This window comes from Anoplopoma fimbria, chromosome 11 (assembly GCF_027596085.1).
Source record: "Anoplopoma fimbria isolate UVic2021 breed Golden Eagle Sablefish chromosome 11, Afim_UVic_2022, whole genome shotgun sequence".
Classification (NCBI taxonomy): Eukaryota; Metazoa; Chordata; class Actinopteri; order Perciformes; family Anoplopomatidae; genus Anoplopoma; species Anoplopoma fimbria.
This window is the reverse complement of record NC_072459.1, coordinates 21,088,408-21,110,656: the sequence shown is the minus strand read 5'-3', so window position 1 is coordinate 21,110,656 and position 22,249 is coordinate 21,088,408. Positions and strand designations below refer to the sequence as shown.

Here is a 22,249-nt window from a genome sequence, read left to right as displayed (position 1 = left end):
TTGAATCAAAGGATCACCGCAGCTTTGTGTTCCACACGGAGGCATTTTGTCAACGGACCCAAAAAGCAAACGAGTTTGCGCTGTACTCACACGGAAGTGCGGAAAATTGGTGCGCCTTTTTCAGCTGAGTTAGCTCATATCAAAAGCTGGTGATTTGTTGTTTTTATTATATATAAAAACTGAATTAAATTGTCCCCAAAGTAGGGAGTAGTAGTCGGTCGTAGGCGACACAAGTAACACCTTTGAAATGCCCCGGAGAAAGGTAAGACAGATGTTTGCAGCAGACTCAGCTGTTAGGCTGCAGATCGGACACACAACAACATAACGTCATAGTTAATGTTAGCCATAACTGTTTGGAAATACCTCACCGCCAGTGAGCTGGAAAGCAACTCTACAAGATGCCGTAAATAAATTGTGGATGTTGAATGCAGACGTTAGCAAAGTCACTCAACTGAGCTATCGTTTCGTGTTGTTGCTAAAAAGCTAAGCTAGCTAATGTTTGTTGCTGAGTTGCAAGAATGTGTTGCTGTTCATTAAGTTCTGCTTCTTCTGGGTGTAGTGAGAAGAGCTTTGCACATTTGGGCTTTACAGAATGTGGTCAGATTTCTAGCAGCTGGTGGAGGTTCTGACCTCCGTTCACGTCAATAACGGCAGCTTTAACTGTTGAAAAGGAACAGGCTGTTCTTTGAGTGCGGGGATCGAAACGAAGCGTCCGCACCAAAACAACGCTGTGATTGGATAGAATCTGGACGAGCGTTGTATCATTGGTCCGATTTTCTTAAGCCCCGCCTCCTCTTTAATGTGATTGGCCGTATGCAAATGAGGTCCTCAGCTTCTTGTTGTGAAGTTGTCAAACGCACTTGACGTTGAATGTGCGCTCTGTTCCACGATGGAGTGTACACTAATATTTCATTATGTTTTGTATATTGTTTGGTCCTGTCTAATAGCAATATTGAAATGTATTTCATTTGTCACTAGCATTAATAGACAAGTAGCCTAACAGTGATGTTGGCAGCATTATTTTGCCCAATTGCCACATTAATTCACATTACGTTTTTATTATTATAAAGCTTTCTTGTTTTGATTTGATCTGTATCTGTGAAAAGCTTTTAGGTCATTTTGATTCTTGATGTAGCTCTCCTAATTTGGATTTTAATTGCCCTGTTTTCATCTTTTTTTTCTGTCTCTATCTTGCTGTAACACCTACTTTACCCCATGCACATCAATAAAGGGTTATGACATATTATAAATACATAATCTTAAATGGGCCTGTGTAAAAATCAATGTGACATATGTAGTAATTCGAAAAATAAAAAAATATGATTGTGAACTCAGAGAAATGTACACATTATTCTTTCACCACATGATTTCATATTAAACAATTATGGGTTGCATAGTCCTAGAATATCACATTTGGGTTATTATGGTGTTTTTTTTCCATGTCTATGCAAACGACATGTTGGCTAGTACTCGAGTCCTCTTGCCCCACCCCCACCCTGCCGGATTTGTGGTCTGTGATGGGGGTGAGGTGAGCATCACCCCATTCATTCCGCCTGGAAGGCAGATAGGCAGCCTGCACTTTCGACATATTATAGTGACACAAGTTTATGGGGCGTTTCATTAGTTCATTTGTCTTTTCTGAGTTGTTGGGCGTTTTTTGGTTACAGTCTTCAAGTCGACTTAATTGACTAAGAACTGGAAATTAACGCGGAAGGTGCACTGCAAATTGGGGGCTGGTATAATAAATGGGATCGGCATTATTCGGCTTGTAACCTTGGCAAACCGATTGGGCTTATTTGGACCATTTATTGACAAGTCTATCGTGGTAGGAAGGGGGCGAAAAGCCGGAGGAGGTGTGGAGGAGGTGATGCTCCTCCCCCAGCATGGGATCCTTGTTAAATTACCCGATGGTAAAAAAAACAACAACAAATAACAACAATTAACACACACAAAGCTTAACAGAATTCATTCATTGGTGACAGTCCTAACTTTGACTTAAATCACGCTGATAGCTAATGAACCTTGTCTGTTTCGCAGAGGACCGCCGGCAGCAGCTCGGACGGGACGGAGGACTCGGATTTCTCCGCCGACATCGAACACACGGAAACAGCCGAGAGCGTGCACAGGCGTAGCAGCACGCGTCTGACGCGCGCTTCACTGCGCCTCAGCCGCAGCTCACAAGGTAAACATTTAAAGTCCCATAGAGGAAGCACAACAAAATACATAAATAATTTACATCATTAATATTTCATAGTTACGAACAATAGGAAATTATGGATGAGAAACTGTGGATTTAAATGCAAAATGAGTGACTTTTAGAGCACAGAACGGTATACTTAAAGTGGCCCTATTATGCTTTTCCACTTTTTCCCTCTTCTATAGTGTGTTATATATTTTTTTGTACATGTAAAAGGTCCGTAGAGTGTAAAACCTGAAGTCCACGGCTAAAAGGAGTTACCCTCCCCCTCAGAAACACTGCTCGTGAGCTGCCTGAAATGGCTCGATTGAATTCTCTCCTTCACTTCCGTAACTTTATGAGGTCATAATGTTACAGAAGTACATTACATTACATTACAGTCATTTAGCAGACGCTTTTATCCAAAGCGACTTACAGTCAGTAGTATATTACATATCATTCACCCATTCACACACTGATGACAGGCTACCATGCAAGGTGCCACCATCAGACTCTAACTAACATGCATCATCCAGTCCACACCGATGGCAAGTCTTCAGGAGCAACTTGGGGTTAAGTGTCTTGCCCAAGGACACATCGACTGCCGAATCGAACCACCGACCCTCTGATTGGAGAACTACCTTGCTCTCCACTATGCCACAGCCGTAACATAAAACTCCTTCCGGCTAGTTAGGCCCTCAAACAACAACAGAGAGAGACGGAGCTGAAGCTCCGAAGGAAGAGTTTTTTGAAATGTGAAACATTGACCAATCACAACAGAGCGAGCTAGCTGACCAATCAGAGCAGACTTTGCCTTCTGGAGGGAGGAGCAAGCGCTACAACGAGCATTTCAGAGAGAGGGTGAGAAGAGGTGCTGCAGGACAGCCAGGATGAGAAAAACAAGGCGGATTATGAGCATTAACGCATGTAAACATGTTGTAACTGTAACTTGAGATAAAAATATGCACCTGGAAAATAGCATAATAGGGCCTGTTTAAATGCAGTTTGTAGGTTAGCATCAGTCAGCTACATGCTAACGTCTCAGGTCTGTCAAAATAGTTCTTAAAGCTTTGTAGCTTATACATTATGCATGTAGTGTTGAAATAATTGCTTGGGTCTGTTGTATTATCATTATTTTAGCTTTAGTTTGTTAGTTTCGGATTTAGCCTTGTGTTGACTAGCTTAGCATAGCATTCTACTATTAACATTGAATTTGGTCCAACACATAATAAACCTTATATTCTATCTTCAAAGTGACACCCAATGCAGTGTGGTTGTATCAACCATTTCTTAAAACCCGAATGTAATAAGACCATAATCTTTTTTACCATTACACCAGTGTATTATCTTGTCGTTAGAAGTATCTTTTTTGTTTGCCAGGTTTCCTTGTTGGTTTTATTAAATCCATTTATTATTTCACAGTTTTGTTTTCTGCTTTATATTTGTTGCAAATTGTATTGGTATGATCTTCATTTCATACATATTTAATCATACATGTTTATTACCAAGCCGGACATTTACATTTTAATTTCATTTATGTGTCATTTGATGAGGGAGGATGTTTTCATTCAGGGACCACGGGGATACTTCAATCCCCCCTCACTTCCACAATGGCAATCATCTATGTGCAGCCCTAATTCATGAATCTGTTCAGCAAGCCTGACCTTCCCCCCACCACCACAGACACACAAACACTACCGCTACCCCCTGTGTGACCTCTTTCCGCTGCGGCTGCCAGGGGGGATTTACAAGGGAGAAATAAAAGGCGACACTGTTTCCTCTGCTTATTGTTGCTAAGAGAAGTTGGCAACGCTATCCTCGTCCCCATAGAGCCTTAATAAAAAGCACAGAGGCTGTTTTTTTCCAAAAAGAAACGGATTCAGAGGTTCAGTCTTCTTTTCTGCAGCAGGATTAATCTCTTCATTATCATTGAGGCCATTTGCAACAAGTAACTGTCTTCTTCTTACCATTGTTTCTGCATGGACTTTACAGTCCGTTACAGACTGCACAGGTTTTAAAAAATCAATCTAGAATTTGGAAAACTTTCAATGCAGTTAATTATTATTTTCATTATCATCTAATCTGCTGATTATTTTCTTGATTATTTATTCTTTGCTGACATGATGAAATCCCTAATTATCTCAATCCTAAATATACTAATTTGACTATTACATGAGACTAAGAATTAGAATCCTGTTTATTGCCAAGTAGGGTTTTACATACATGACATTTGCTTTGGGAGTATTGGTGCATAACATAAACATAGTAAATTAGAGAAGAGAAAATTAAATTTAAAGTCAAAGCAAATATTGCAAACATCAAGAGACATATATAAAGAAGAACATTACATTAAAAAACTATGTATACAAATATGTACAATATATATGAACTAAAATCAAAGAGCTGGGAAGTTTTTAGAAGTTGTAGTAGCAAATCCTCACAATGTAGGAGCTGGAACTAGGACATTTTTGCCTGAAAAAATTACCGAAATTATCAATTGATCATCAAAATAGTTGTCATTAAAAGCCCATTAAAATTGTAGGCAACTAAAAGTAGCAATGCTGCAAAAAAAAAATACATTTAGATTTAGCCTTTAGATGAAAACAAACATTAGCAGTAAAATGCTTCAAAATTACATTTCTTAGTATGTTAATCCTTAATCGGTGTATTAATGTTGCAGGTAGTATCTAAAACCATACTCAAAATCTTTAAGTGATATCTTCTCTTCTAGATAACTGCAGCTCAGTACGGAGCAGTTCTCCTGCAGCCACTGGTCTAGACGAAGGCCAGGATTCAACTGCAGAGTCGGCGGCGGCAGCAGCAGCAGTAGCAGCATCTGTGTTCTCCTCCGGGCGCAGGATCACACGCAGCCAGCAGGGGGCGACAAGCACCGTCGCCAAAAAATACCCACTGCGTCAGAGCAGGTCGTCTGGCTCAGATACCGAGGCTAATGGTGAGACCAGTAGTGTTTCACGCATGTCTTAGATATTAGACCTATACATGACATTAATGGATGCTTTCAATGTTTTGTTTTAATTTATTGAAAGTAGATGCTGTTCGGTGTATCCATGAGAGTAGAAACTAAGGCACAGAAGAAGTAGAAACTAAGGCACAGAAGAAGGAAGATTTCAACGTTTTGTTTTTTTGGGGGGGCTGACGTTAAGCAGTAAACTCAGAGAGGAGGTTGAGAGAAGAGAAGGAATGAGATGAAGATAAGCGTCTATCTGCGTTTCATTCAGTGCCATTCAGCTAATGTCATGAGCCCCATCTGTGATCACAGTATGTTCCTGATTATAAAGAAGACAATATGTCTCAGTACATATCCTGACCTTGTGTTTTCAGTCACTGGGATGAGTGAATTACCTCACGGAGAGACGGGGATCCGGTGTCTAACTTCAGACACTGTAGGAAGTGCTGATCGGTATTAATAAAATAAAAAAAATATATATATCTGCGCCTTAGATTGTTTGGTTGTTCAACTTTATTGTTTTAGGGCCTTAACAGGGAGTCAAACAGTGAAACAATATGAAGAATGATGTCATAATACACAGACACAATTTTTTATACAACAAAATTTACGAGTTTACAACATGTCTGTCACGCAAACCAAGTTTGTTTGCTTACAAAACACAAAAATGTGACAAGTCAAAACGAAATTCTAACAGCTAACAAGACAAACAAAGAATGACACAGTAGCAACAGATGATCACATCAGGCCAAAAAATCTGATCTGTGAGAATAAAATATACTGTTCGGACTCTCGTGGAACACCAGATTTAGCTTTTTCCTAAAAAGGTGTCAAATTGACTTAGACCAAAAAGACTTTTGGATTCTCGGATATGATAAGGGTGCTGCAGGATGAGTTCTAAAACCTGGTGAATGGGTTATTGGCAATGACATTTTATTTCTAAAAAAAATTTACGACATTGTTTAGCATTTGCAGGGGTGTGCAATCTAGCAATCTAGGAGAAATCGATTGACATCTTGAAGAGTCTAATGTGTCAGGAAAAATAGGAGAGGAAATGTGCTGCAATATGTCCCATTCACCTGCCAGCCTGACTGAGCTTAAACACTGGTCTTCTGCTGCAGTAACATCAGTCTTTACGATTGGATTTCTCTGCTGGCAACCACTGCTGGACGGTGTTAACTCCATCTGTGTGTGTGATCACATTTGCAGCCTATAGATAATCCCATTAAGATAGATTTGTGGCAATAGAGATAGAAATGTGTTAAAACTTTTGTCATTTATTTCGGTTAGGGCTTCTGTTGCTGTACTGCTATGGTGTATTTAGTCCACCACTTGCTTAACTGCATGAAAGCCATAATGTTATTGAACATTCCCTGTTGTTTGTGCTGGGACAATGTTCTCGCTGGGTAAACTATAAAAATAGTTAATCTACCTTTTCATTTTAAGCAAGCCTTGAAAGATTAGGGTACAGTGGGGTTGGCATGCCCCGAGTTTGAAGAAACAGGAGTACCAGAACATGAGCAAAGCAATGTACTGCTGTGGACTGTGGCCACCCCAAAAAATCTATATCAGTTCAATTGTACGCTATATTTCAACCACTTTACCTCGCTGGCAGACAGCCTTTTCTGACGTGGAACTAAAGCCGTTATCTATTCTCTCTTCAAAGTCAGCAGAGTCATCTTACAAAAACAGTCATTTTACCTTGCAGAACACAGGAGTTTCTGGTCAACTTCTGTCTTGATTGGTTAGTTGTTGTGTGACTTTAGTTTCTTGCTGGAAAGGGCTGTCTGAGAGTAACGTGAGGTGGTGAAAATACTCTAGAAATAGTGTGCCCTTAAATTTTTTTATTTGGGCATTTCTATTAGGTCTCTGAAACATGTTTTGCTGTTGCCCCAGTCCACAGCAGTACATTGCTTTAGTCCCATGCCTTCTACATCTGTTTCTCCAAGCACGCTGACCTCCATCTACTATAGTTAGTAATACACTGATTGTGGACCTCATACAATCCCATTACAAAAAAATCCAAACTATTCCTTTTTAAAAAAAATGATTTCATTTCACAGTCATCAATTTACACATTTTCAGTATTGCTCACAGATCATTGTGCAGGTTTAAATAAAAATGTGCAGCTCCAGGTGAGCTCTTCCAGAGATTTTCTTAAGACAACATTATACAACATTTATATATTTTGTCCTTTTTTAAAATATATTATGAAATACATATTATTTCTGGGACCAACAGTCAAATGCAAATACGAAGTGTGTGTACTTTTTGACATGCCATTTTCAGTTAAAAACCACAGATTTATGCAGAGGGCAGCGTTCTTGCAATCATCCCCTCTCATTCCCTTTGTCCTGATTGGCTCAGCAGACCTGAAACAGGGGGCAGACCGAGACGAGACCCCTCCCCGGACCCCGACAGGTAATGCCCCGTCCTCAGAGTCCGACATCGATGTTTCCAGCCCCGGCAACGACCTCGTATCTTCTAGCAACGATATTGTAGTGTCCCAAGAGGAGGACGAGAGATTGGCCAAAGAGCTGTCGCTCAAAGAGGCCGCCGCCCACGACCTCTCCCACCGGCCCAAACGACGGCGCTTCCACGAGAGCTACAACTTCAACATGAAGTGTCCCACGCCTGGGTGCAACTCATTGGGTGAGGGCACAAACACTTCAACAATTTTTCACTGGATCATATGTCCCGCTCCCACATACCCACATACCAACCCTTAGCTCTCCGTACATCTCTCTTACCATTTCTCTCTCTTTTACGCCCTCTTTTTTGCTCAGGTCATCTAACAGGGAGGCATGAGAGACATTTTTCCATATCGGGATGTCCTCTCTACCATAATCTCTCTGCTGATGAATGCAAGGTACACACACACACACACACACACACACACACACACACGCACACACATACACACAAAGACACATCAACAGGGACTCCAGGGTAAGAAGTAGGTGTGAAACCATGACATTGAATGCTATTTTAAAACAGAAAAATATCCCACAGGAAGCTTTGACCATTTTGTGTATTTTCTGTTATCTTCCATTTTTCATTTTTTTGGTTGTTGTGTATGTCTGACAAAATCTGTAAAACATTTTTTTCTGCTACTTTGGTGCTTTTATGATATAACCTATTAGTCAAACCAAGGTTCCTCTGTGGGAATATCTCATCGCACTGCGACCAAATGTCCAGTGGATAAAAATGAAGGAAACCTAACAGACTTAAATCGAAGTTGTCAAGCTGCGAAGCTTCCAGGAACACGGAGGGGGTTGGTGCAATTTTTTCCCCCGCTGAGGGGGTTGTTATGAGTCGTTGGTGGCAGACACAGTGTTGATGTTTTGTTAGGGCAAGGCATCGACGCGCGACAAACAGGCCGAGGAAAGGACGTTGTCACACCGCCAGGACGAGAATAGACACTCCACGAGAAACCAGGTAACACACACACACACACACACACACACACACACACACACACACACACACACACACACACACACACACACACATACAAACAAACAGCAAGTGCATCAGACAGGTGGAACACATGGTGACACATGCTCACACCTAAAACCGAGATATACACATATATATTTACGCATTTATATTTTCTTATTATAAGGGTACTGAATATCAGGAAAACAATATCCTCTTTATCAACTGAAATGAGCAAGTGAATCCAGGTGAAAGCTGTGACCCCTCCTCAATTTCACCTGTCCGATTCACTTTATCAGGAGCTGAAGGTGTGTTTGTGTGCGTGCCCTTGAAGGGGGAATTCCCGCACACTGCATCATCATCATTACTCTTAAAGCAGTTATACCTCAGGTCTGAGATCACACTGTGATTCCTCAGTGTAGCAGGGTCAGAGGCAAAGTGACGAAGGGCTGCTGTTGGTTGAGTCACTGTGAATGTGAAGTGAAGCTTCCTGGTCTGATGTAATTCATTAGTTTATTTGACAAGGACAGTGCTCATTGATCAACAGAGAAAAGGCTGTATATGATCCAGAGTTGTCCCAAACCACTGATTCACCCGTTTCCCCTAAACCAGAATAAAATTAAATATTATATAAATAGCCAGATAAAAGTAATGGCACAATACAGAGAAAAGAAAATACCGAGAAAAGAAAACAAGCAAGGACATCAATAACAAAGGACTGAGTAGTATTTTCTCTAAAGCATCAACAGATTTAACGCATATGTTTTACCAACTCAGTTAGTATTATCTAAAATGTGACACCACTAAAGGCCATTTGGTTTCTTTCCCAAAACTTAAAAAGTAAATTCATATATATTCATTCATAGCATTCATGTATGTATAACATAGCTGTGTTTCTTTCTCAAAAGTATATTAATTTTTTTACTTTTAAGGACAAATACAGTATCCAAAAGTAAAAAATATCTCCATGTTTCATATTTTTAAGGAAAACACAACAGACAGATCAACAGCTGAACCTTGGGACTATCAGAGAATAAAATTATTATACCATACATCAATGAAGTCTCATAGTCAAGAGCATTAGACAATGAACCAGCAAATAATAATAATTAAAAAACCTAATAAAAACCTAATGATTCAGATAATTAAAACAATTAATATATAAAATTAGAATACCATGTCTCAGTCTCATTTGTTCATGGTAGGTTTACGGATCGACATCCACGAAGTTTCATGGGCAAGAGTATTAGACAATAAAACAGAAAATAATTAAATGTAAAAAAGGAATAAAAAGATTAAAACAATTTTAAATGAAAAAAAACCCATATCTCAGTCTCTTCTGCTCATCGTAGGTAAGAACATAGCTGTTTTGGAGTTTATTGACATTCCTATGAATCAAAAGTTATTTAAATTAAACCAAACTATTTGCCTTAATATATTGCTTGTTTGTAAGCAGTTTGCTGTCTGTGCAACCATGAGTATAGATCACTGTATCATCAGCATATTGCAGGATCTCTTCAGACATAGCCATATCTTTTATAAAAAGACTACATAGAAGAGGCCCGAGTATAGATCCCTGTGGGACGCTGATATAGATGTTAAAAGCAATGTACTTACAATTATGAACCTTCACAGTTTGTGTTAATTTTTCCATTACATCAATTATACTAGTATTAATAGAAATTGATATATCTAAGCAAGACATTATTTCTTTATATTTGCAAAATCTTCTGTTTAAGTGTTTGCCTCTGTGTGGTCTCAGGCCCCGTCAGACCGTCAGCTGCGCTACAAGGATAAGGTGACAGAGCTGAGGAGGAAGAGGAATTCTGGCCTCAATAAGGAGCAGAAGGACAAGTACATGGTAAGTGTGTGAGAAATGAAGTTGCTTACTTCCTCATAGACCTCCACATCCTTACCCATACATTTAGTGAAATCCACCTTCCACCTCCAGGAGCACCGTCAGAGCCACGGAGCGAGCCGGGAGCCGCTGCTGGAGAACATCACCAGCGACTACGACCTTGAGCTGTTCAGGAAAGCGCAGGCACGTGCCTCGGAGGACCTTGTAAGAGAGAAAACTCATCAACACCTCCCTCCCTTACTCTTTCCCGCTTCCCCTTTGTTTTTTGTCATGTCCCCCGTCCCCGTCCCCCGCTCCCCCACACCTTTTTCTGCATTATTCCTCTTCTTCTCTGTTTCAGTCAGCAAACCCTCCTCTGCAGCCACAGGAGGAGTCTGAGATATTTTTGGTAGTTTGGACAATCACTTCCTGTTATTCTGTGTTTGGAATTTTTCTTCTGCTCTGTTACTTTGTGACCCATTCAGATGAGAAGGCATTGTTATCCTCTAATCACACAGATGGTTTTGAATGTTTTAGTTGGTTACCTACAAATTTTCCAAAAAGTGCGATGGATTCAGATTTGGCGTTTCAAGCTGCTATTGGTTTGTATTTCACTATTAAATAAAAGCCATCTTCAAAAACATAACATAGGAACACTTTCTTTTTCAAAGTAATTTTATCATTGTATGGTAACGCAGCCAGTCTTAAATTATCTTAAATTCCCTTGCCCTCAATTTAAATTTAAATTCAGTTTCAGGGATTTTGAAAATACTTTTGACGCAAATCATAGCTTATGTTAGTACCTGAAAACGTCTTAAAAATCCTTGTAGACAACATGTTAACTTGTAAATTACTTTCAATTTTATTTCATTTTAAGCCTATTCCTATTTGTTCTTCATTCCAATCTTTCTTCCTGCATCTTGTTATGGTTTTATCTGGCTGGATACCTCCACTGAGGTTTTCCTATGTATGATCTTTGGTTCACCGGATCCTCTTCCCTGAATAATTGGGATCTTTTTCTTCTTTCTCTTCTCTCCTCTCTTCTCGTCCTCTTTGTACCTTTTCACTTCCTGTCCCCATCTCCCTGTCCCTCCTGTCCTGGCCTCTATAGGAGAAACTCCGGCTGGCCGGCCAGGTGTCGGAGGGCAGCAACATGATAAAGACCATCGTGTTTGGCCGCTATGAGCTGGACACGTGGTACCATTCTCCGTACCCAGAGGAATACGCCCGCCTGGGGAGGCTCTACATGTGCGAGTTCTGCCTTAAGTATATGAAGAGCCAGACCATTCTGCGCAGGCACATGGTAAGGCAGCTTTTCTCTTGGGCGTCTATCTGTAGATCGTTAAAAAATAGATCAGGGCTATGTCTGAAATTAATCTCATGTACTTCCTACTTACAATCCTAGCTCGTTCATGCATACTGTAGTTTGACAAACTTCAAGAGCTCCGTGTTCAAACTGAAATGGTCTTGGTTTTGGCAACTATTACCTTAATCCAATTCCATTTGGCATTATGCTGTAAAAGTATTTAGTTCTGTGTTATTAGACCTGCAAATACACTGTTTTTAGTAGTATATTTGGTATTGTAACAACACTAGTCTTGTGTCTGCCAACTAGCCGGCTGTTTTTCTTTTTTAAGTGTCAATGGTCTTTCCACTGTGGAGATGATGAAATAGTGGGAAACAAACAGGTTATATTAAAATAAAGTGCTTTGTTCTGTTTCAATATTTTCATGATCATGTTCCCTCATTCCTCCCACATTTCAATGAGGGGAATAAAAACAGTTTAATACTGCACATTCTGCCAGGCAAGGTTAGGGAGCTGTACTGTATCTTAGCTTATATGTCTCTGATTGATAACTTAAAGATTGAAGCTTCCAGTCAGTGATGTTGAAGCATCAAATTGAAAATGGACTGTGGCACAAAATGAGCCTGGGCCTTGGTTCCAACTATAACCTTACTATCTCAACGCCTGGGGCCACTCATAATTGTATTCCTAGACCATGCGGACTCTATTTAGAAAGACTGTCTAACTTTGCCCTCCTTATGCAGTTCACTTCGTTTCTATATTGGAGTGAAAGAAGCGAAAAGAGGACCTTTTACCTGAACGGTAGCTCTGCTGAACTTAATAGTTTGGAGCTCGGAAGTCAAACTAATATATGGCCACAACACTGTTGTCTGTGTTAGGCAGTGACTATTTTTTGAAAAAGAGAATTTGATTTCTAACATTCATTTAGAACTGTCCACAAGAGAAACTCCACCTATATTACACATAAAGGTTTGTCTAGAATGTGGGGATTTATTTAACAGACAGGGAGGATCCAGTGTTGTTGGCTGCTACTAGGAAATAAAACTCGTAATATTTCTTGCTCTGTTACTTTGATTTTGACAATTATTTTCTTAAAATCAGAATGAGCGCTATGTGGAACAAAAAGTTAAAAGAATGTGCAACTGTTTTCTCTCTTCTCTGTCTCATAAAGGCCAAGTGTGTGTGGAAGCACCCTCCAGGTGACGAGATCTACAGAAAGGGAAACATATCTGTCTTTGAGGTGGACGGAAAGAAGAACAAGGTAAAACTGCACTGTCCCCAATGAAGGTCCGGTTATCATTGGGCCTTACGCAAGAACATTCCTATCGAAAGCTTTTCTTACTTTTTTCTTTGAGGTTTTCTCATCCCAAGTAAGACTCACCAAACTCTTAACTGCACAAAGGTGTTAGAAATGACTTTTCGTTTGTCACATTTGGTCATCAGCATAGTCATTGCTATGTAGGTTTAACTGTTCTGCTTTATAACAACATAACACATGTAACCGTCTCAGTGGTCTTATATGTAGACTAAAACCATTTAGAAAACTACATTACTGCTGCAAACTATATTAATGCTTCACTCTAACAGCAACAAAGAGGGGATGGTTTGACATAATTTTGACGAGATAGTGTTACACAATAGTCGATGTCACACTGGCTGAACCTTTTGCGCCAAAATAATGCCAGACATGCATGAAATCGAAAAAAATCTCAGTAAACTGACGAGCCATGATGATATTATCAAAGGGATATGTTCGAAGTTGGGTTGTATGAGTTTGTGTGAGTCAGTGAAACAGACTGGAGTACCAGCACAGGAGCAAAGCAATGTACTACTGAAGACCTGTGTCTCTGGACTTTTTAACCTTTTTTTGTGCCTGAATGTAATGCTCCCTTACCTAATGATCTGTCTCTGTGAGATGAGCCAGCTGTTTTCCCTGTAAACTTTATGAATTATACTTCCTGTGATGCTTTTCCTCCCAGATCTACTGCCAGAACTTGTGTCTGCTGGCGAAGCTCTTCCTGGACCACAAGACTCTGTATTACGATGTAGAACCTTTCCTCTTCTACGTAATGACCGAAGCTGACAACACAGGATGCCATCTAGTTGGATACTTCTCCAAGGTAACCTGGGGGACATTACTTGTACAACAAATTTCCAGTGTTAACCAGAGAAAATAAATTAGCATTCGTGAATATGCACAGCCAAAACGAAATTGGTAAAAGTAAAGATCAGAAGAAAAGCTTTTTTTGCTGTTTGCCATGAAATATATCCTCTGCTTGTGTAAATATCAACTCAAAATATCAACTTCCTCAAATTCCAAAATATGAATACTGGTATGGACCCTGAAAAACCCTTTGAAGCCAAACCGACGTGTTTACGGATTTATTCTCCCTCCGCAGGAGAAGAACTCTTTCCTGAACTACAACGTGTCGTGCATCCTCACCATGCCGCAGTACATGAGGCAGGGCTACGGCAAGATGCTCATAGACTTCAGTGAGTGCAGGCGCCCAGTTTGTTTATTCCTCTTGCATGTGTGTGTGTTTTTGCCTCATAAACTTAAACACAGGCCAGGGGACTCTGCAAGAACAACACCAGATTTAGGAGGCTGTCTGAAGCACTATCCCTTCAGAGGAAAACGTTGCACATTCTTGTTTTTCGGCTATTACAGTCGTTAATTTGTCTACTTTTTTTTTCTTTCAGTATCCTTATTGCTTTTCCTCAGTGGGAGACGAAAATGCTTTAGGAGAAGGGAAGCCAATAAAAAAAGCTCTATCTTATTTGCCTTTTTTAAGGTTACCTGTTGTCCAAGGTGGAGGAGAAGGTGGGCTCACCAGAGCGCCCCCTGTCTGACCTGGGCCTCATCAGCTACCGTAGTTACTGGAAGGAGGTGCTTCTGCGGTACCTGAACATCTTTCAGGGCAAGGAGATCTCCATCAAAGGTCAGAACTGGACCACATTCTCCAAAGTGCTGGCAAGAAAAAGCTAGGGGACATAAATAGGGGAGAGGGAAGATGTGCAGTGGTGATTCAAGACCGTGTGCGTGTGTGTGTGCGTGTGCGTGTGTGTGTGTGTGTGTGTGTGTGTGTGTGTGTGTGTGTGTGTGTGTGTGTGTGTGTGTGTGTGTGTGTGTGTGTGTGTCATTATGTGCAAGCATGCATTCATGTGTGTCTGCTTTTTTGAATGGACCAGAGAACACTGTGGCCACTCGAAGTCAGTGTTGAGGTGATAAAGGAAGGTGAATGCACCCAAGACTTCAACTCGAGCAAAACTGGGTCATCCGTAAACACATTTTGTTTCTCCTGGTTGTATCCATTATAGAGAAAACCCAAACAAAACAGGACAAAGACTCCACAGCTACAGCAGGAGCTACAAAATAATATTATTTTCCACTTAAATTACATTACATTACATTACAGTCATTTGGCAGACGCTTTTATCCAAAGCGACTTACAATAAGTGTATTCAACATAGGTATTCAATCTGATGACCAACTTCAGTCCTGATTAAAACTACTAAATATTAATTGTTTCAGAATTGTAACAAATTAAATGCCAGTTTGTTTACATATTACAGCTGATGTTTTTAAAAAAAAAAATTGGTTATGCATTACATGAAACATTGCAGTGCGCCACAATACAGCAGCAATGTCCCTAGTGGAACAGAGAAAATGGCATGTATTTGCACCATTAGGGAAATGGCTCAAACTGGTTGAAAATAGTAAAAACTACAATTTAGAAGTCAGGGCTCTAGATTAATTGCCTGAAATAATACAATGTGTGATTTTATGCTGTAATGGCAATGAGATCAAAAACTTTGGTTTCAATTTGTTTCAGTGGGGACATTTTTGTCCTTCAGGGACTGAGTGTCTGTATTTTGGCAACACAGAATATTGTAGACTTATTGTAGGAGCTGAGGTTAAAATTTCAAAATAAAAAGGAATAAATAAAAACTCACTACCTTGCCCAAAATGTATGTCACGTGTATTAAAAAATTGAAAAGAAAATGTCCCTAGTGAGGCTCGACGGTTAATGTCTGTATGCTAAGATGCTCCCAATTACAGCTGTGATGTCAAGAAGGTATAATGCTCACCAACTTAGTTTAGCGTGATAGCATGCTAACATCTATACACAAAGTACAGCTCAGGCTGATGGGAATGACTTTAGTTTTGCAGGCATTTTCTCAAAAAACTAAAAAAGTGTTGGAAATTTGACCTGATGATGGTGCTGGTTGAAGCACCAAGGGTTTGCCAAAATTATGACAATTCACAATTCATTAAGGATTTTGAGCATTTAGTTAAGACTTAGATGGTCATAGACTCAATATGAGACAAAATATTGCACTTAGTAATTTGTGAACAGTTACTCATCTAAAACTGATTCAAGCTTAACAGAGGTAGCGAAAGCATCAAATAATAAATAGTCTCCACGGTCAGACGGCAACCTCGTCAGTGTGACAAAGCAGCGAATAGTTCAGTAATAACACTCTGTTCCTTCCCGTCCAAGCCTCTTTGTGTCCTCTTTGTTCATAATGTCTGCATGTCATTTTGCATTTAGGAAGATCTTTTCAATTCTTACAGAGTGATACAAATAACTCTTCCCGGTCTGGATTCAAAATGCATTCCCTTTGTACCACCATGGTGCGAACACTCTGCCTCCGCTATTCTCTGTAACGCCTGTAGAGATTAGCGAACATTGTACAAAGTGGGTTTTGTCATAATTCAGGAGCCTTCTGATTAGTTTTAACTATACCGCTGTGTTGCACAATGCATGAAGAGCTCTGGATGTGGTTATACTTTAGCTAAAGTTTTAAAATGTTGTTTTAGACGCATGGAAATAGCACAAGCCTCAACAATGATAAAGCTTTTTAGTAAGACAAAACTCTCCCTGGGTTCTCTGATTGTCCGGTAATGTATTAAACAAACAAGATATTACATGGTCATTAATGAGCTTTAGAGGTGCTGGTGGGTGATATCTTTGGACAAAAAAGGAGGCAGCTGTTACCTATCTTTATCCTAAGCTTAGCTAATCACCTGCTGGCAGAAACAAGCTAGCTGTTTCCAGTTTTTATCCTAAGTTAAGCTAACCACCTGCTGGCGGAAACGTACTAGCTGTTTCCAGTCTTTATCCTAAGTTTAGCTAACCGGCTGCTGGCTGTAGCCTTACATTTACTGACAAATTTGAGAGTGGTTTCAATCTTCTCATCTAACTCTGGGCAAGAAAGCAAAAAAATCGATTTTTCTTAAATGTTTCCTTAACATTGTTACTGTGAGCATTTTAGCATGGTGGCTTCAGCGTTTAGCTCAAAGCACTGTTGTTTACAGCCTCAGAGAGCCACAAGCATGGCTGAAGATTCAAGTCTTAAACAGATCCGGATCCCATCACTCTGACCTCCTCTTGTCCCGCTCTTGTGTTCACAGAGATCAGTCAGGAGACGGCGGTGAACCCAGTGGATATTGTCAGCACGCTGCAATCCCTCCAGATGCTCAAATACTGGAAGGGAAAGCACCTGGTTTTAAAGAGACAGGTAGGAAACACAACCATCAAATTTGAAATTTCTTTCATGCTTTTCTGACCGTTTGGTAGCAATCCAAACTTTGCCCAGCTGGTAGCTGATTTGTTATCATTTAAGTTCAAACACCTTTTTACAAGGGTTCTGAGGACGAGCACATTTCAGCTTCATCCCGTAGCTCTGCATTAGTGCAGCCGACTAAGGTGCATTTTCTCTCTGCAGGACCTTATCGACGACTGGAAGGCCAAGGAGACCAAACGCGGCAATGGCAAGACCATTGACCCCAAAGCCTTAAAATGGACACCGCCTAAAGGGACGTAGAGGAGCTTCCTTTCACACTCCAAACCCAGAAACACGCATTTACACACAGACAGATCCTCTACCACACACTGGCATGCTCACAGACCCTGAGCCTAAACCCTTCCCACTCACTCTTGTACAAAACGCTTTCAGCAGCTACAGCGCAGTCAGCCACTTGTTGTGTCCACCGTTAACTCTGGGTTCAGCAGTCACTGTCATGGCTCAACATGAGATTCAACATGAGAACAATGAAATTATGCCTGTTTGGACATTACACAAAAATAAAAGAAAATAAGTCATCAAGGTAAGGTTTCTTTTTAAATAAAAACTTTTAAATTGAACCAAAAAACAAACAAATATCATTAATGGATAATGAATGGTTGTGTTAAGAAGCAAATGAAACAAAAGTAATATTGCAGTTTCTGATGTCCCTAAATAGTTAGTAAAGCTAATACTCGCATAAACAATCAATTACACTACAGCCTGTTTATATTTAGGTAATACATATAAACAACTGTATGCCACTGGCTATTACTAACTTAAATTACATTAATATATTACATGACACTTTATAATTTTTTTATTTTGCTAATTTGAATAGAATTTTTATTATTTCACAAATTGGTTGGTCCACAATTTATGAATGTGATTATTTATTTAATAATGTATTTTTTAAATGTATTTAGTAGTGAGAACTTTGGGGTTCCATAGAATAGAATCAGCTCGTCATGATTTATTTTTAGATTTGATATTTTCGGTTTCAGGGTCCAACAAACAGTGTGACTAAATTACAACATAATGAGCTAAGCAGCGACTGGTGATGTCTGTATACGTAAGATTCGCCACTGATATCTCTTCGACCTCATTTGTTGTCTGAAAATGAAAGTAATTGTGCGTTGTTAGTGCACCTCCTTCCAGACAATTGATTAGCACCGAGCACCAGGCACACCCGCTAATCCAATCTGCGGCAGCCAGTATTGAACCGCTGCTGCTTTTCATTCTGTTCTTGAGGTGGTCGACACAATGCAGGTCGGCAGCTCGTTGACTCATGCAATGTATTTTGGCAGACGCAAACCAGCTGGCTGTGATTAAACAGGGCAGGGCCCGGGCTAAGAACAATGAATGAAGTTTGTAGGAGTAGGACCCCCAATATTGATTTACTACTCAGATCACATGACTGAACAGAGAGATCCCAAACAGATTTCCTTGAGAAATGCAAAACAACATTGGAACCCTGATAGCAAGTGAGAACTTTTTTTTCTGGTGATCCATTTTTTTTAAGTCTGATCCAAATTATTTTCTCTCCCATGTTTATGACTTAAGAACAGGTGAAAAAAAAAGTTTCTTTGTTTTTTTTCAAAATGTTTTAGTATTATTTTTTTTATTATTTTTCTTTAAGTTTTTCAACAGTTAAAACAGGTTGAAAGTTGTTATAGAGAAATTAAAACTCACCTGAAAGAAAACTTGAATGCTTTCAGTCCTACTGAGAATGAGTATTAAATGAGTATTACAACAAAAACATAGAAATATTATCCTGACAAAAAATAAAATCACCTGGCAAAATTTGTATTTTTTACCTGCTTTCACAGAAGAAAAAGAATCACTTTTTGGAAAAATCCTGTTCTTAAGACATGAACACTGGAGAGTAAAACAATTTAGATAACTTGCCTTTCAGAGCTTTCGTAAAAATGTGATCTTCTGTTAACTATTGTTATTTCAGATATTGTAGTACTTTATGGTGTGAATAATTGGGAATTAGCTGCAGACTGATGTTGCCTTACATCATGCATCCACTACAGTTAAATATTTTCTCAATCATTAGAAATATAAGTCTTTAAAAAAAAAAATGGTGCAAACTATTTTATTATAAGTCAGATGGTCTCTTAAAAGATTATCTTTTTGTGTAAAAATGGTACTAGACAGGCCAGGGTGTACAGACATGTTTATGACTCCAACAGTGGCTGTTTGAACCTAGAGCTAATCAATAACTCAGCATCTCTGTCACGCAACAAACACACACATTGTGTCCAGTATTTAACCCATGGCACCAGTCAGGCGGTCAGTCAGGAAGCTATAGCTGCTATTGGCCGTGTTCGGACCTTGTAATGTCACCAGGATGGAACCGACCTTTCTTCCCTTCTGGTTTTTAACCTTTAATCTTTGTCACGGCTGTGTTGTTTTGTGATGTCTACAGTCATACAGTGAACTGTAAAGGTACATGGGGGATCTCAGCCGCCCTCTGTGTCGGAGCTAAACACGTTGCTGTTCTTTTTGTGTCCTTTATGGTGGTTGCGTTAAAGTTCTCAATGATATTTTATACTTTTTCTACCTCTAAGGTTTACCACTGTATAAAAGCTAGAACGGCCCATTTTAAGCTTGTTTTTTTTATTCTGTGTGTTTACATGTTAAAACTATATAGCTGTATTCAGCCAGCAGTGTTTTTTTTTTACTATATATATAAAAGAAAAAAAGGTATGCTATTTATATTGTTAAAAACATACTGCGTAGAACGTAAAAAGACAAAGTCTGGTAGAGGATTGCCACTCTATAGAACCGTCTGCCTTGTGAATATGAATATTTATCCCAAAATTTTATGTAGGTTAGAATGTGTCTTGAAACTCTTGAAATGTAAAGGGGGAAGAATTCGATGCATCCCCTCCAAACCAACAGAGACCATGAAATAAGTAATTTACATTTCAAATCGTAATCAAAAGTGACATGCTATTGAACTGAAACACGTCACTCTTGAACATTGCCACTACTTTCTACCACCAAAATTGCAGCTAGGAAAATACAGCAATCTATTTGTTTGAAACCAATTAGCATAGTTTGCAGCATTTTGTATTATTATTTTTGGTCTGTACAGCCCACTGTGTGTGATGGAAAACATTGTATTTTATTGAGAATCTTCAAATTTATTGATTTAGATCAGCATGTCAGTTTTTGCAACCAGTTTGTAAGAATCATTGAAGGAGTGGTTTGACATTTTGGGAAATACGAATATTCACTTTCTTGCCGAGAATCAGGTGAGAAAATTGACCCCACTCTCTGTGTGCTCAATATTAAAGAAGCTACAGCCAGTTAGCGTGGCTTAGCACAAAAATGAAACGATTGAAACGAGGTGATTTGCTAAGGTTATGCTAAGCTAACTGGCCATTGGCGCTAACTACATATATAACCAATATAGAGTGGAATTCATCTTCTCATTATTTGCACCAAATTTTGTAAATGTGGAACTATTCCTTTAAAGATTGTGCATTAACCTAGACAGCAGTTGGCTGTGGAATCAGAGGTGTGTGGCCCAAAATGTCCAATTGAATCATCTTTCTTTGTTTTCAGAATGCTTTTTTATTTTGTCACGTTTGTGTCACAATTTCCTATGTGGAGGAATCTTCCCTTTAACAGCCTAGAGTTACAGTTGCTGTTCTTCTTTCACCGTATAAGAAATGTTGCCTTTTAATTCCTATAAGGTTGGAGATGTATTTCTTTGTGTCTTGTTTTCTTGTCTCTTTAATATTGTGATATTTTACTTTCTACCATCTGTGGATTATCTATGTTTATATTTTTTCTAACTTTTTCGCACGAGGGGGTTCTGCTTTCACGTCACCAACTGGAAGACCTATAAATCAATACTAACAGACCACGCGTTTCAAAGGACAACAATGTTCTCAACAAAACCTCTCTGAAATGGCACTGGATTTACTCGTGACTGTTGTGGTTGTAGGGAGTGGGTGTCTCGCCAAATCTTAAGTGCATTTACAGCAAAGTGCACTTTAGCAAAAAAAAAAATCCACCCTAAAACACACACATCTTGATGACGATGAACCACCGGGCCAATTTTGTTCTTGACTGTACTTTTGCTTTTGTGAAGTTGAGGTATTATACCTGCGTCGGTATGACGGACCAATTTTAAAAGTCTGCTGTTTTGTTTTGTCGCTCTCTCAGAATGATTAGGCTCACATTTTTACTGATATTTAACACACAATCCATCATATGCAGAGAGAATATTTTCTATTCTAGCAGTAGCAGAAAAGGGACCTGAATGTATTTTTTTTTCTTGATTGAAAGAGGCTCATTAAACCATTAATAAGAACACTACAAGATCACAAATCGATCATATGTATTCGTGTGAAATTTCCCTTTAAGCTAATTCATTTAATTGTCTGTCTGTCTTTTCATCCTGATGTCTTGCAGTCTTTTCTTTAGCCAGTGGCAGCTATAGATCCGCGTCTTCAGAGCACCTTGCTGGTTATTAACACATCTGACATAGAGTCACATTTACATAGAAAAAAGAAACAGTGGCTTTCCATCACCTTCCATAGGCCACCAGTAAGCTGTTGTAGTACCAGCACTTGAACGCACCCTGCTACCTGTTTGAACTGCGTGTTCGAAGCAGCGACGCACAAAAGTAGCGTGGAATCGATAGGGAGCTCGGTAGTGCTTTTGTACTTGCTTCTTCGCCTTCGCTCCTCTTCAATAAATGCAAATGGTGAAACAAAGGCGCAGCTTGGTCGTGTGTGTGTTTTTCTTGTGTGTTGGCTGTTACCCCTGGCAACAGTATGAGGGGGTAAAGTTTGGGCCTGGCACAGTAAATAGTTAACAAAGAATGTATGGACAAGTGGCAAACAAGGGAGGTGTCATTCTGCGGTGTCAAGCTTTTTATTAATAATACCAGAAATTACATTTATTGATATTGTCAACATAACTATAAGGGGA

At 39.5% G+C, this 22,249-nt stretch overlaps 1 protein-coding gene across 5 annotated transcripts; it reads left to right on the top strand.

The window, feature by feature from the left end:
• Positions 1-51: 51 nt before the first annotated feature.
• Positions 52-22,027, top strand: LOC129098388 (histone acetyltransferase KAT7-like). Of its 5 annotated transcripts, XM_054607387.1 has the most exons (17): positions 52-109; positions 202-262; positions 2,038-2,182; positions 4,908-5,129; positions 7,512-7,796; positions 7,931-8,013; positions 8,496-8,582; positions 10,345-10,443; positions 10,534-10,644; positions 10,781-10,828; positions 11,531-11,722; positions 12,897-12,986; positions 13,705-13,845; positions 14,125-14,218; positions 14,518-14,664; positions 17,142-17,248; positions 17,456-22,027. In XM_054607387.1, exons 2-17 carry the CDS (start codon positions 248-250, stop codon positions 17,552-17,554), a joined length of 1,965 nt encoding a protein of 654 aa, XP_054463362.1. In that variant the 5' UTR covers positions 52-109; positions 202-247; the 3' UTR covers positions 17,555-22,027. The 5 variants fall into 5 exon arrangements, with proteins under 5 accessions (XP_054463362.1, XP_054463363.1, XP_054463361.1 ...); XM_054607388.1 differs by having other exon boundaries at positions 57-262; positions 7,515-7,796; XM_054607386.1 differs by having other exon boundaries at positions 57-262.
• The last annotated feature ends 222 nt before the right edge of the window (positions 22,028-22,249 follow it).